The 15,373-nt window shown below is 44.0% G+C and overlaps 1 protein-coding gene across 4 annotated transcripts in view; it reads left to right on the top strand.

Moving 5' to 3' along the window:
• Positions 1-15,373, top strand: part of MCF2 (MCF.2 cell line derived transforming sequence) — a 60,787-nt gene that overhangs the window by 37,892 nt on the left and 7,522 nt on the right. For all 4 annotated transcript variants that reach the window (XR_003920898.2, XM_029997003.2, XM_029997004.2 and 1 more), the window contains 15 exons: positions 2,160-2,248; positions 2,834-2,922; positions 3,153-3,219; positions 5,052-5,167; positions 5,281-5,350; positions 5,717-5,809; positions 6,145-6,237; positions 7,238-7,363; positions 8,186-8,407; positions 11,745-11,837; positions 12,813-12,891; positions 13,428-13,491; positions 13,982-14,088; positions 14,170-14,282; positions 14,563-14,675. Coding sequence is in view for 3 of the 4 variants with exons in the window: in XM_029997003.2 (XP_029852863.1) it covers positions 2,160-2,248; positions 2,834-2,922; positions 3,153-3,219; positions 5,052-5,167; positions 5,281-5,350; positions 5,717-5,809; positions 6,145-6,237; positions 7,238-7,363; positions 8,186-8,407; positions 11,745-11,837; positions 12,813-12,891; positions 13,428-13,491; positions 13,982-14,088; positions 14,170-14,282; positions 14,563-14,675 (1,534 nt within the window). In the remaining variant the exon portion in view is untranslated. The remainder of the gene's footprint in view (positions 1-2,159; positions 2,249-2,833; positions 2,923-3,152; positions 3,220-5,051; positions 5,168-5,280; positions 5,351-5,716; positions 5,810-6,144; positions 6,238-7,237; positions 7,364-8,185; positions 8,408-11,744; positions 11,838-12,812; positions 12,892-13,427; positions 13,492-13,981; positions 14,089-14,169; positions 14,283-14,562; positions 14,676-15,373) is intronic.

Here is a 15,373-nt window from a genome sequence, read left to right on the forward strand (position 1 = left end):
GGAGTTAAGCTACTCAAGATGCAGGCCAGTGCAGCAAATAAATCCCAGATTTCCTCTTCCCAGGCTGATGCCACCTTCACTAGACCACACTGCCCTCTGAACCCCTTTCCTCAATCAGGAGAACAGCTCCGAGTCTTTAAACTGGAGTATTGCCCATTTTACTTAATGGAACTTTTCCAGCTTTCTAGAAACAGGGGAGTGTTAAGGAGGAATTATTGACTTAAAGAGTAAGGGTAAACGGGTGGCCACCTCCGTGGGATGTTGTGAGACCGTCATCAATGGGCTGGACTCACTTCACGCCTTCACGGGATGCACGTTTTTCTAGCAAAGGCACTCAGTCGCCTGCAAAGCACAGGTATCCTCCATTAATCCTCTTCCTGAAAGAGATGATCAAGTGTGTTGAAACGAGCATAGCCAGCAGGCGGGGAAAGACAAAAGGCTCCTCTTCGGATAGATCATGCCAAGAGAGCTTTTTAATAAGGCCTCTGTTTGATACAAAACATCAAAATGCTGCAGGCCTGCTGGCGTGATGTGCGGTGTCAAAGACGCATGCTGGGCTCTGCCGGGAGCGCTTTGAGATGGATGGGTTTTATGGCATGGATTGAAACCAAACCACCTCTGAGCACATTACTTTTGTCCTCTTTTTCTTTCTTTCTTTTGTTTTTCACCCTCTTCTTTTTCTGTCTGAGGACAGACGCTTCCTCTTTCATCTTTGTCCTGGATTTGAAGCCTGTCTGATAAATGTGGTTCTAATTTTGAAACCACTTTTGAGGGGAAAAAAGAGTAAACCTATCCTGTCCTGAGCCATAAAGCACAGTGAGACGTGCAGAAGCGGTACGGCAGGCTGCGGCGGAGCCCGGGTGCTGGAGTAAATTCACTCTTGCAACAGAACACGGAGCTGCAGCTGGTGACCGTCTCCGGCGTAATTCCCCATCCGTGTTCCCTTCCTCCCAGGAGGACCGCTGGCAAGTCCTCGCTTCTTTTGGGTCTTCCCATCCGCGACGCCTCTGTCCATCCCACGCACGCCTCTGATCTGCTCTCCAGCGTCCAGATCTCTCTCCTTCCTCATTTGACGTGTTTACACGCGGAGGTCTAAGGCCTCGTTGGTGTGATAATGCGTAATCGGGTTATCTTACAGCAGCCCCCTCTGAAGACGGGGCGCCTGCTCTCCACGTGGGCTTGCATTCCTCTGCATCCGTTTTTGTCCCTACATCTTCTGCTTCATGAAAGGTGGCTCTTTGGTGTCAGCACTGTTCAAACCTTCGATCTAGACCCAGCTGCTGTTACATTCATAGGTGCTGTGATACCTTTTTTCACCCTAATGGAAAGATAGTTCATTAGTCCAGTTAATTTTTTTTTTTTTTTTACTTTGCTAGCCTCTTTTTTCTGTTTGTAAATAAGGTAAATATTGCACAACCAAATGTATTTAGTTTTGGTCCATCTCAGAAGTTGGTGCAGCCACTGGGGCTGCAGCCTGGCATGTGGAGTTGTCACCGAGGCTGGAGCCAGCACGGTGCTGGAGAAACTCATTATTGCCATTCATTCTGGGGGAAAAGACCCTTTTGATGAAGAATTGCCATATTGACTATTCAGGAGTAAGAAGTATTTGAAAGATGCCATCTAACTCGCTGGGGAGATTGATGTTTTATTTGTAAGCTTCCAATTTACCTCTGTAACCTGAAGTATTACAACTTGTAATTATTTACTGACAATACCAAGAAATGCTGCCAAAGTGGAGAAACAGTTTACACCTGCTGAGCATCTTGCCCTATATTCATAAAAGGACTTTAAAACAGTATCCCAGTTGGTGATGTTCCTTTTGGTAGTTTATTTGATTTTATTGTTTTCTATCATTTGCACAGGCTTCACAGACTTTGTTAGGTTTTGATTAAAGCATTCACTTAATGGACATTTTGTTTTTTCTGATTACTTTTTACTTTACGGCCTTTATGACCGTCCATGTGACTTGTGCTATTTGGTATTAGTATTGTTGTTTGAGATAGATACCCTTTATTTTGTCACTTTGCTTGTAGTATTAGCTAACTAATGATTCATTCTTAAAATGTATCCCATTTTTCTTTGTGACGTACTAGTTTCTGCCTGAACCATCTCCTTCACTATAGATCTACATTACGTAATTATGTTCGTTTCTACCCAAGGTGTGGATTTTAATTCCAGTTTGAAATTTTCATTTGATCTCTCTCTCCCTGGGAAGAAAACATCAAGAAAAACTCCAAGTTCTCGCAAGGTAAAAATTATTCATGAAATCTGAATGAGTTTTATACACTGAAAAAACTGAAACTCTTCTGAAAATTGATTGTACTTAGACTTTGGATTTGAAGATGCTCTGGGGTTTTTTGGGGGTTTTTTTGTTTTTTTTTTTAAATAAACCAAAAACCAGCCTTTCATATCTTTATGGTTTAGTTGGCTTAGTCCAGCACCTGAGATCTTTCTTGGATTGTTTTTCCAAGTCACAGATATCGATTTTCTGTGTGTTATTCCCTGAACTTGTTCTCTGCATAACAGTGATGTCTATCAGGAAAACTCCCCACCTGAGATATTTCCCCTGGGGAAACTGTTCTCTGGTCTCTGCACTAATGAATTATATTACCAGTATTTTCAGATTTTAAGTAGCAGAGTAATTTCTGGGAATATTTGGCTACCTGTTGTGTGCTATGCCCTTTTAAAGTTTTGTGTCACAAAGGATTTCTTAAAAGGAAGCGTATTTCATCCTTCCCCAAGGAGTTCCCGTGCCGACATCAGGGCCGGGCTCGTCCTACCTCTGCGGTGACCTCCATGCAGCTCTTCCCAGTGCATCCCATTTCTCTTCCAGATCGAAGTAATGCACGACTATCAGGAAAAAAGGAACTCCTTGCAGTATTTTATTTCAGACAGTGATGACAACTTAGATATACTAAAAGGGTAAGCTGTATCACTCAAAATGATGTTTATTTCTGGCCAGTCCTTGCCCCATCCACGTGTTCCTCCAAGCTGACCTGGGTGTCATCTCTCGCGCTTTCACCTGTTTTATCATCCCTATGTTTGTTGTTAATGAGATCGCACTACGTTTTGAGCTAGTTGAACCGCACTGAATGCCTGTGGTGTTTTACAGACCTTAAAATAATATACTTCTATTTTTTTCTTTATTTTAGCCATGTCATAAATGAGCTTATAGAAACTGAGAGAGTGTACGTAGAGGAACTCTTCACTGTTTTGACGGTGAGTGACTTCTTCAGGTTGCTCATTATTGCTCCCTGGTGACTTGTACCAAAGGGCACCTGCCACTCTATCAAACTAAGCAACAATGTGATCTGGCAGGTTTCTACCAAACTGTCAGATCCCAAGCTAGTCATAAATTTTTCAAGTTTTCTCCCTAGCTTTTCTTTGTCGGAGGCATCTGTAGGAACAGTTGGTGTCAGGATGAGCTTTTCATCTAGAATGAGGGAGAAGCCTTCTGTTTGTACACAACAGCGCTGGTAATTAGTTTTATCAGTGCCTGGAAAAATGTACAAAAAGCTGGTATTTTTAACCGTTCCCTAATTTCTTTTACCTTTTGGAGACAAAAGAAAGAAGCTTGTGTTTTATCCTTGGGAGGATTCTGTCTCAGTACTGTGAAGTTCGTGGACATATAAAGCACATTTCTTTAGAAACCAGAGCACAATTTCTCATGCTGCCATTTTAGACACTTCTACTTTATTCCAATATAACTCTTGCTGATGGCCAAAACAAGTTGGCTGTTAAATAGCTCTCCCTTCTTGCATTTCTCTCACCCAGGAGCAAGCAGGATATAAATCTGTTGGACTGCAGGTAGTTACGCATAATTGCCCTGCACTGATTACTTTTTTTGTTAAACCATGCTGTATGTGATAAAGCACTTGGCAGATATGCAGATTTATTACAGTGCATATCAAGTCTAGATAAAGAAAAACAGACAGATAGACTTAAGTTTTCTGAAGATAGTATTTCCTCTAAAGAGGGAAGCCTGCTTGCAGTGGTTAAATATAAATGATTAATTTTCCAGATACTTATCTTCTACTGAATCCTTAATCAACTACAAAGTACCTGCTTAGTATAAGGAATACTGATTCCAACCATAGTGAGTGTGAGAGATTAATTTGGAAAGCCAAAGAAGATATGCTGTACATACCGAATACATTTTTGCAAATATTTTTGCTACTCATCTTAAAAAGGCCTCAGGTCTGTGCAATGCTTGGTGACTAGCGTGGCCAGCTTGAGCTGTGGTTAATGGCCTTCTTGATGTCTCTGCAGTGATGGTCCTGAGCTCTGGCCGTGCCTTCTCCCTACCCTACAGTTAGGATGTTTACCACATCTGGTGAATGTTTTTGCGTCGGTGCAGTGATGTGATTTAACTGAGGGGAGCTTTGCACTGTTTCTTAGTTCCACCCAACAATTTGTAGTGCGGTGGTGTCCCTTCCAGATCCTCCCTGCTTGGGAGGCTGTGATTTCAAGAGGCAGGTGGAGCCACAGAGGACAGAAATCCCGAGGCATTGAGGAGAGCGAGACCCTGGTGCTCAGCAGGTCTTGTACAAAAGCATAAAGCCCATTGATTTTGGTATTTGATCTCAAGCCATCTCTGCTTTGCAACAAGTCACCTCATGCACCGGTTCTCATGAGATCGTGTGTAACTGCATACCCCGAACAAACACGTTGTCACTCCTGTGTCCCACGGTCATAGCCGCAGATGCGTTCAACCCAGACAAGTATTCCTGCGGGATCTCTCCCACAGTCAGGCCACAGCGAGGAGAAAGTGGCTGTGATTTGCCTTTGGTGAAGAGAGAGCATGTCCGCGGTGCTGGCCAGCCCCAGGGGAGCTGTCCCGAGGCATCCACTGCTGGACCACAACCCCACATGCCCAGAGACTGAAAGACAGGGTTCTAGAGACAAAAATAAGGAAATAAAAGGGATATTGCTCGATGTAACAAAGCAGATTGTATTGAAAGTCTGTTCACGTCCCCTTTTCAACCGCCTTCAAGGAGATGCCAAGCCGAGGCCTTACCAACTGAGTGATGAGCCCCTTTTGCATCCCACAGGGCTACAGGGCTGAGATGGATAACCCCGCCATGCTCATCCTCATGCCTCCCATGCTGAGGAACAGGAAGGACGTCCTCTTTGGAAACATGCCCGAGATATACGACTTCCACAACAAGTACGATGCTGGCTCTATTCCCCTTTTTATCAGACTGAGTTCCCATCATGATTAAATACCCAAACCGTACCTTGCTCACTGCTGCATTTTGTCTCTTCTCCCGTCTCTTGCAGAATTTTCCTGCACAGTTTGGAAAGCTGCCTGGGAGCACCCGAGCGAGTGGGATTTTGTTTCCTAGACAGGGTGGGTGACTCATTTTCACATATAAAGCAGACTTGAAGGCCAATGTTTCTCCTGGTTCGTGGCACTCTGCAACATCTCAGTTATGTCAGTTGAGTAAGATGCTTCTGATACTCAATACCAACACCAAGGCAGGGAGCGTAGGTGCGTGGCCAGCAGCAGATGGGGGAGAGCAGCAGTCGTGACTACGCTGCGGTCTGCTGTGATTCCCAGCAGTGGTTTTTTTTTTTTACCCAGACTCTGTGACTTCTAGATATTAAAGTTGGCAGCAGAGATAAAAGCAAATTTACAGTTTGGGTGTTCACCTTATTTGGCTGCCCAGCAGGTTTGCGTGCATGCGTGTGACTTGCCTTTCGGCTTCCCTTACAGCGAGAGGATTTCCAGATGTATGAGAAATACTGCCAGAACAAGCCCCGGTCGGAGTCCCTGTGGAGGCAGTGCTCCGAAAGCACCTTCTTCCAGGTGAGCTGCTTGTTCCTACCAAGGCAGGCATCGTCCTGGGACGCTCGCTCGTCCTAAACACCCTCCTCAGCACCCCATGGTTTTGCAGTATAGTCTGTTTACCGTTGCATGGAAGCTCACAAAGATAGCAGTCAGAGTTTCTTGTACACAAGGAGTTCAAGGCAGGACCATTCATTATATTATTTTACGTGTTTTTTATAAAATTTCTTTAGCTATGGGCACCATATGACATTTTACATGAAATCTTCTAAGTCATCAAACCATACTAGTCATGCTGTTGGAATAATTACTTATGGTTGGTGCAGAACTTACTTAATCTGAATTCTTTGTTCCAGGAATGCCAAAGAAAATTAGAGCACAAACTCGGGCTGGATTCCTATTTGCTCAAACCAGTGCAGCGCCTGACGAAATACCAGTTACTTCTGAAGGTATTTCATATTCTGCTTTGTAAGGACATCGGGAGATAGATTTGTTTTCCAGTTTGTTTTATTTTTCAATTAAAGGTTACCTGTAAATCAGCACCAAGCCTTAGATTACACATTCCTTATCTTGGCCCTCTGTAGTGGCTTTCAGTGAAGATGAAAATTCACATACCTGAGAAAGGAACAAGTGCTTTTAACAAGACGTTTTTTAAGGGGAGAAAGACAGTTTGAATCTGTTCAGAGATGCAAAACGACAGAAGCACTTCTAAGAAAACTGAACCACAGGTGATCATAAGAGTATGATGAATGAAATATATTGTATTGATGCATCTCTTCTCCTCAGGTTGTTATAGTGCCTGTAATCTTTAATGCATTTATTCTTGTGTCCCCCATCTGAGGCAGGGCAGTGCTGTTGTTCTCACTCTGTAAAGTGGGAGTAACACTGGGGTAGTGGCTTCTGAACCCTACCTTCTAGCCTCTTGAGTGAGAGATGAGTACACATGAAGCTGTAAGTGGGCACAGGAGATCTGAAACGAAACGAATTTTATATCAATTGTATAATTCCCTAATCTGTGTTCCACTTATTGACTTGAGGGCTCTGGATTTTATAAATCCTGTTCCTTGTGTCTGCCAGTCTGAAGACAGTCATGTGCTGCAACCTCATTTGAAGGCTTATATGACGTATTGGCAGCTGATGAAGAACCTGAGCCTTATTTCCCATTTCTTACCAAGCTGGAGAACACAACACAAAGAACTCAGATGGGCGTGATGCCTCTCTGTAGCCTGACACCATCCTTAAGAAAACACAGAAAAAATGGGCCGTGCTTCAGTGATCTGTTCCACACCTCAGACTAACTGTGATTTGGAGGGAGTCTTTTTTCCAGTGACATATGAAAAAAGAAACTCAGGCAGTGTAGGTTGCTCTTGGGCATTGGAAACTTTGGGCGAGATGGAAAAGTCTGCTTTGTTCAAGTGCAAACACGTGCTCTTCCATTTCTATTTTCAGGAGTTGCTAAAGTACAGCACGAGCTGTGATGGAGTTCAGGAACTTCAAGAAGCTCTGGTTGCAATGTTGGATTTGCTAAAGTCAGTCAATGACTCTATGCATCAGATTTCAATAACAGGATATGATGTGAGTAGATTTGGGTAATGAGAGACCTTGCACAAGGCCAGATGATGCACTGGGAATGGATAGTGTCCCAGAATGTACGAGCTAAAAACTATGCTACAACAGCTACAAAGTGGATGGGATCAGGAAGCTCTTACAGGTGACGGTCTTCCGTCTGATTTCAGGATTTTGGAAAATAACCGCATCCAAAGGACATATTCAAAGTCGCGTAGTGCCCACACTTGCCACCTTGTGGTTCTCGAGAGTATTTTTCCAGCATGCACCTTAGTTCTCTCATGGCTCACCTTATAATTTACCTGGGGTGTCTTCATAGCATTTCTCGTTCAACATTTAACTAAATACTCTCTGAGGCTGATTTTGATCCTTGCCCATTGAAGTGGTTGTCTTTCCTAGGGCTTCAGGGAAGGGTGACGGGATGGCTTTCTAAGCTGCTGGTGTCAGTCCTGGCCTGCTTGAGAAGTCCATCCTCCGAGACCTCAGTTCAGGCTCAACTCTCATCTGCCCTCTCCCAGTGAAGTAGCCAGAGCCCTTGACCTGGACTTCCGTAGGAGTTGGAGAGTTTTCTTGTCTTCCTGGTTCTTCCAGTTACTGACTTGTATCCCTTCACATAGACTAGCTGCAGCCCTGCGTCCGAGACCTCAGCTTCCCGCCTGGCACCATGCCGTTGCTCCCAAAAGATCATCTGATCCTTCCAGGAAGACCTATTCTTAGAGTGACGTGCCTTGGAACAGAGCTGGCCCCACCACCCGTCATTGTTTGGACAGGCCTCTTACGTTTGAATTGACGTCTTTTTCTTTCTTTTTTTATTTGTCATACTCTCACCAGGGTGACCTGAGCGAACTGGGGAAAGTATTGATGCAAGGATCTTTCAGTGTTTGGACAGGACACCGAAAAGGTCCGACAAAAATGAAGGATCTTGCCAGGTTCAAGCCAATGCAGAGGCATCTGTTCCTGTACGAGAAAGCTCTGGTCTTCTGCAAGAAGCGAGAGGAGCATGGAGACGGATATGACAAAACCTCATCTTACAGTTTTAAGCATTTTTTGAAAGTAAGGACTCTTTAGTTGGGGCCATTGCCGTGTATATTGTAAACCGATAACTCTGCACACCCAGCGAGTATTTTCCCTTTAACACGGTGGCTTGTTTTCTGCTATTAAGGGCTGTAATGCCTCAATATGGAAGTGCCATACCCAGGAAAGCCTGTTGGTTGTAATAGGTGGTGGGGACCCCCCCCCAGCTGAAGCAGCAGCTGGGAGAGCCCATGGACTCAGAGTCACATACGTGATGGCATCTGCCGGGGAAATGGAGCTGCGGGCAAGTCCCAGGATGAGAACATGCCTTCCCTCCTCCCCTAGCCTGCTTTTCCAGGAGCAGGGCTGACGGCATGAAATTGGGGAGGCCCTTTGCATCTTCCCCAGCCCACCCGGGAGAGCAAGGGAGCTCCTCACACCCCTGGTCCCCCGGGAGCCCCTTGGGCTGGGCTCTGCCTGGCTGCTCTTGAGCCCCGTTTCCCAGCCAGGAGGATGCAAAGATAACTCTTCTGCCCCTCTCATTGCCTTTCTTCTTTGGCAGGCTAAAAGTACAATTATCAGATGAAGAGAGTAGCCTATGGCAAAATATGAGGACATAAACAACCGTCCCAAGCCTCTAAATGCTAACTACTATCAATAAAAATCCTAAACTTCTCTAAAAGAGACCTTCTGGCATACTGTGTGTGATGCGCACTTCCAATGTCAGCATTTTGTCTCAGTACTCTCCCTTGTTTTTCTTGATAAAGAAAAACCCAATATGGGTGTATGTTAGAATGGAAAAAAATGGGCACTTGGAGGCAGAGCCTTCAGGCCCAGATGCTGCAGGTCCCTGATCTCAGTGGCGTCTGGGGAGGGAGATGCCACGAGTAGTTGGAAAGCCATGTAATAGTAAATAAGTCTGTTCAGCTCCAGTGCACGTTACAAATTGTGTATTAAAAGCAAATCCCAGGCCATATGTTTAGGTACTTAAATGTTTTTCCCAAACAGCATAATTTTCTTTCTGCAGAGCTTGTTTTCCCTGTAGTACTTGTTTTACCATACGTGCTTTTGAAAGAACTGAAGAGGTAGCGTGGGGAAAGACTGCTCGGAGGAGAAAATCCTACGCTCAAGAGTCCAGGCAATGTGGCCAGAGTTTTTCTTTGCCTCAAGAGAGCTCATTTTCCACTTGTTTGTGTTGCCACACTGAGAGGTTGGCATTAGAGAATCCATGGATGCTGCAGGACTACATCTGCACACATCTGTTTTCAGAATTGCTGTCCTGAGGGCGAAATCATGTTTCTGGAGCTTGGTATTTGTTTGATTCATGATAGTATCAGGAAATTATTTTTCTTTGCAAAAATGTTTTCTGGGGATTCAGAATTAAAGCAAGCTGTTGGGTAGAAGCTGTGTAACTGGACGTCTGTAAAACAAACAAAAGAACCCCTCAGGATACTATTTTACACACTATGTGAAATATCCAGTGGTAAATACGTCTTTGGCTGAGATTCAGTAACTTAGAGGATGCAGGTTCATAACTCACTACGATGCTAAGTAAATCAGTCTGCCTCGTACCACCGTGGAAAGCGATGCAGTTGAACGCCGTCCCAGAGCTTTACACTAACCCACCTCGGTCTGCATTGCAGTGAACCAACAGCTGAGGGACAGTAAATCCTGGTCAGGGGGAGGAAATAGAATTTCAAAATCCACTAACATGGATGAACAGACGTTAAATATGTCTATTCCTGGCACTTTCCTTCGCATTCTCATAGGAGATCACCTATAATTTCTAATATCTTGATGCCCAGGCAGTTTTGTAGGAGCTTCCGTATAAATTGCCATGCCAGAGGAGATGCACAGAAATGGAAATTGCAGAATATGGATAAGGCACTTTCTAGGCTGCCCTTTCAACATCTTTCATAGATTATATTTTTTTAAGTTTTCATAAAATCAGAATGGAGCCTGATCCGCCTTTCTAAGGCTTTCTGGCACTATACTGCACAGGATAAAATAATTTTAAAAAATATTTTAAATTTTTTAAAATAAAATAAAATAGAACTAGGAAATACTGACTGTTGTTCAATGATGGGCCTTTCTGCATCTGAAGGCAAATGCTTTCTTGGAAGTTCATGAAAGCTCTGCTGTTCATACCAGTGAAGAAACAGGAAGCAAGTTGCTAATTAGCTTTCCTTGTTTCCTGAGGCTGTTCATAGTCACTGAAAATGGGTGCCGACATTTGAAAAAGTAACTAGGAACAGAAAGTTTACCCAGGTGACCTAATCTGTAAATTGCTGTAGTCTTTCAGACCAAAAGCTCTGAAGATGCACCTATTAACAAAGAGGAACAGCAATGTTAAACAGATGTTCTTTCTAAGGCTTTATTTATATTTATACTGGATTTATCTAATCCCACCTGTGTGAATAATTTATGATAGATGGTACCATTACTATTAGATCTGTTTCAAAACATGTAAGTGGGATACTTCAGCTATTTTTGACCATCCATTAATCAGCAATAAATTACTAGCAAACTGTGCTTTAAGTGGGAAGATGGTTTACGTGATATCAGGTATTAAAGCATTTTTCAGCTCTATGGCATGTTCAGCAGGTGGGTCAGAGGTCTTCTGTTGCTGAAGAGTTTCTTGATCTCTAATTGCAGTTTGAGCTACTGATTCAGTTGGGTCACGTTGTAGAGATCCTGAATTATTTGGGCCTTAGGCGTTTCCATCCAACTTACCAAAGTGATAACGGGTACCTAGGTCCAGCAGCATTCAGCCACATCTAGCTTGAAGTCTGCGTGCTTCCTGAAAGCCAGGTTTTTGGCAGCTCAGGCTGTATATCCAAAAATTAACCCTTCTTTTGGAAACCTTGGGATGACGTCTCAACTACAGGGATGGTCTGGGACCAAAAGATGTTGAACTGAAATTCCTAAAGGAGCTGAGGGCTTCACAAATGGGTTTTAAAGACCGCTGAAAGAATGAAACGCAGAATTCAGCGAGTAAATGAAGAGTCATGTGGCAGAAATAATGTATGTAGAAAAATAATGTGCCATGCATTTATAAAGCTTCATATGCCTCATCTAAGAAATTTCATGCTGAAAGGGGTATGAGATGACTTTTCAGTTAGTTCCACTGATTCCCAAATGAAAAGTCCCCTAAGGTCCATTGATTGGTTTCAGAAAGCTTTTGCAAATACAGCAAGCTGGCGGAAAGTCAGGGGGGATAAGTTAGATAATGACTTTCAGTTGCTACTGAAATTAAAGTTGATGAAATGTGTTAAATTGAGTGAAAACAGGTTTGTTTAACATGCTGCAAAATGTCTGGAATCATAGGGTAGAGGGAGAGATTTGTAGTATGTTTAATTTTTTGGTTCTTTTGCAGATGAATGCAGTTGGAATAACTGAGAACGTGAAAGGAGATCATCGGAAATTTGAAATCTGGTATAGTGGGCGAGAAGAGGTCTATGTCGTGCAGGTTTGTAGCTTCAAAAATCTGGATATTTGTACATACTCGTAACAGTGTTAAGGAAATGTCTCCCATTGATCTTTATGGGATCATCAGGCATTTAACTTGCATTTCTTCTTCTTCTTTGCCCACGTCAGCATTCACAGTGCTGTCCCAGCGACTGGCCCTTGGTGTCCAGTCCAGAACTGTAGAAGTCATCTTAAAGTGGAGACAGAATTGCTCTTTGGAAATAGAGCCTTTTATTCCAGATGAAATCTCAAATAGACCAGTACTTGAAAAAAAAGATTTTACTGTGCTTAATAGCTTATGTGAATTGAGCTGGGAAATGGGCCTCATGCTTTAATGGACGTGAGCCACATGTGCTCCTCTACAATTAGATGTCAGAACTGCTCCCAGAGCAAAGGCTTAGCCTCCGTGGTGCTATTTCCAGTAGTCTTTCGACTCATCTACAAAATAGTAGCCCAATTGACCTGATTTCTTCCCGTTTTGGTTTTTTTTTTGCCTTTTGTAGCATTTTGAATAGAAATTTAGGAAGGTGAAATGTTTGCCAGGAAAACCTGTTGTGAAAATATTGTAGATTGATGGGGTTTTTTAATTAGTCTTCTGCCTAGCTTTTTTTTGCTGCATGTTACAACACAGTAGCCAACTTAAATTCCTAAAGCAGATGTATGTAGCCAAGTATACATATATTCAAAAGGCAGATTTGGCCCTTTAGGTATTTTGTAAAAGAGATAAGATGCATGCAAACGTGTGCTTTTGCCTGCACTCCTTGCATTGTAGTGATGGCTCCACAATTTCCACCGTGTTTTGCCTGGGTGTAGTGGGGATCATCAATTTTAAAAGATCAAGAATGTTTAATATGTAGTGGTGGCTTTGGATAAAAGGGGATTTCAGATAATTACAGCATAGAAAAGTAAGATTTTATTCATAAATCGTAATGGATGATTCTTAATTCAAAATTCAGACAATTTTCTCTTCCTCCAGGCCCAAACAGTAGATCTGAAGATGGCATGGTTGAATGAAATAAGAAAAATTTTGTTCAAGCAGCAGGAGCTTATAAAAGGTACATTTGACCGATTTCTCTGTGGCATTCACTCTGCTGCAGAGCCTTTCCTATTTTCACATTGCTAATCTTCAAATCCAGTAATTCTCACCAGAGAATTGATTTTCAGAAGAAGCCTAGTAACAAAATACTGGAGTGAGGCCTTACGTTACAGGGAAATAACAAAACTTAGAGCGGTAAAGGCCAGGTGCTTATGTGAAAATGAATTTCAGAAGTACTTTTTTTTTGTCATTACCTTGGGAATTATTTCACATTTGTTATCATAGGCTTCGTTCAACAAGACACGTAGCAGATGCCTAGTTTTAAGCATACTATAGTCTTCAGTGGCATGCTCACTATTGGATTTGTGCTAACGTACCGTCTTACTCATAACTAAGTCTGTGCTTTGCAAGAGTCCCTAGGTCTGTTTTTCTCTAAACCAGAAATCATTAGGTTTGTACAAAAGGTCTAAATTTTAAAATAATGCATGCTTCAAGTGCGACGGTTACTAATTAAAAAAAAAAAGGATTTTAAGCTGGTGTTTGACCTCCCCGCAGTGGAGAAGCAGCAGCCCAGCTCGTGCACAGACCAGCTCCCGCTCTCCTCCCAGCTGAGCGACGGGTGAGTCCCAGGAGCCGGACCGGGGGCTCGCTCCAGTACCCTCCCGTCACTGGGCACCCAGTGCCTTCTGGCCGTACCCTGGGTCCGCGCTATCGTCCCAGCCCGTTTCGGTCTGAGAGCTCTGGGTAGGGGGTCGGAGGGGTGTGCTGCCTGTTCGTCCTTGGGTGGCAGCGGTCTGGGGACAGCGTCCGTACGGGGCACCCTCGAGCGCTCGCCTGGCAGCGCAGCCTGAGCTGCAGCTCCTCTGCAAATGGAGACAAGGATCAAAGGTGACGCTCAAATTCAGGGAAAGACATGCTGCGGCAACTTTATTTCCCCTCCCCAAAAAATTAAAACAAGGCATCGAAGTCCTTAACCTTTACGGAAACATACCTTAAGAAGTACCATTATTATGTCTGACTCTGTTTTACAAAACCTCGTGGAGTTTGTGTTCGTTCATAAAGTAAAACTAAGGTTGATTTTTTTTGTTGTTTTTTTTTTAATCATTCAGAAAGCAGCAGAGAGCTTCCATAAGCTCAGAAGAGAATGACTCAGAGCGCACCAGCCCAGTGATGCTGGACAGTGGGCTCCTGTCCCCCCAAAACAAGCCCCACAGAAGTACGGACCCTTCCCCTTCCTTTGGGACACGCTCTGCGGGTGCTGGGGTAACCCCAACCTGAGCTGCACGCTGTCTTGCAGGCTGGCCGGGAATGTCACAGTCCCTGGAAATCTGCGAGGGGCTGGAGGAGTGGTCGGGTAACCAGTACCTCTCCAATTGCTCGGACACCGAGGAGGAGGACGGGAACCAGCTGGTTAGTACAGAGATGCAATAGTCCCAAAGCTCGGGGTGCTGCCTTTTTTGGTCATCTTGCTTTATTTGCTTCACTGGGTAACGGATGTATCTTGTCCGTGTCTCTCAGATTTTCCATATCTCAATTTGGGGAATGAGGAGATGTCTCAGCCACAGTTTCTTGAAATAATTTTAATTAAGGTAGCTGATAGGGCTCTGTCACGTTCCCTGCGGCAGTCAGAAATAACAGCTGTGTGATATGAAATGCAGCTAAATAAGATAATTTTTTCTTATTACCACAGTCTCCAGGAAAATACAAAGCCCTTGCAGACTGCAAGAGGAGAGGATCAGAGGACCTGCTGGTGAAAAACGGGGATGAAATTCAGCTTTTGCATGAAGATGGTGAGGGACAGTGGTAGGTATTTTAGGATTATTTTGCCTTATCTCTCAGAGCCTGTAAGGCAGTGCCGTGCAACCTTGCTTGCCTGGTGATACACTCGTTGTAGCTTCTGATTAAGTTTTAGACTATTCCAGAAAGCTGGAGAATTCATTCCCTTGCCAAGACTAGAGGCCATACGCACTGGCATGGCCTGGGAAAACATGTCAGGACTTCCCTTGCCGTGGGTGTCTGGGCGAGCTGTGTTTCACCATCATCTTCACAACCCCTCTTCCCATGCTCTTCCCGCTTCAGATCATGCTTCAGGTGAGAGCTCTTTGCCCACCCCAGCTCAGCTGTTGGCTTTGTTCCTCTGGGCTTATTAACAGCAATATTCCGTAATTGCAAGACATTTTCCTCCCTCAAACAGCTGTACAAGTGTTAACTGGTTAATGGCTGCGGACCATCTTTCTGTTGTATTTAAAGCTGTGGCTCACAAGATAACACTTCATAGCTGGTTCTCTCCTTATGGCTGGGAGCGTTGCCTGGGAAAATCACCATACCCAGCCTCCTGTCCATTGAACCATTAGTCTCCTTGTCTCGGAGGGCAGCGTGCCCTCTTCTGATTTTTGCAGCAATTTGGCTGAGATTTGGCTGTCTCTCCTTTCCAGGTTGATTTCTGACTAGCTCTCGTCAGCCAGCCCGGGGTCTCAGTAGGAGGGAGTGCAGCACGCTAA

The sequence above is a fragment of the Aquila chrysaetos genome, chromosome 21 (genome assembly GCF_900496995.4).
Source record: "Aquila chrysaetos chrysaetos chromosome 21, bAquChr1.4, whole genome shotgun sequence".
Taxonomy (NCBI): domain Eukaryota; kingdom Metazoa; phylum Chordata; class Aves; order Accipitriformes; family Accipitridae; genus Aquila; species Aquila chrysaetos.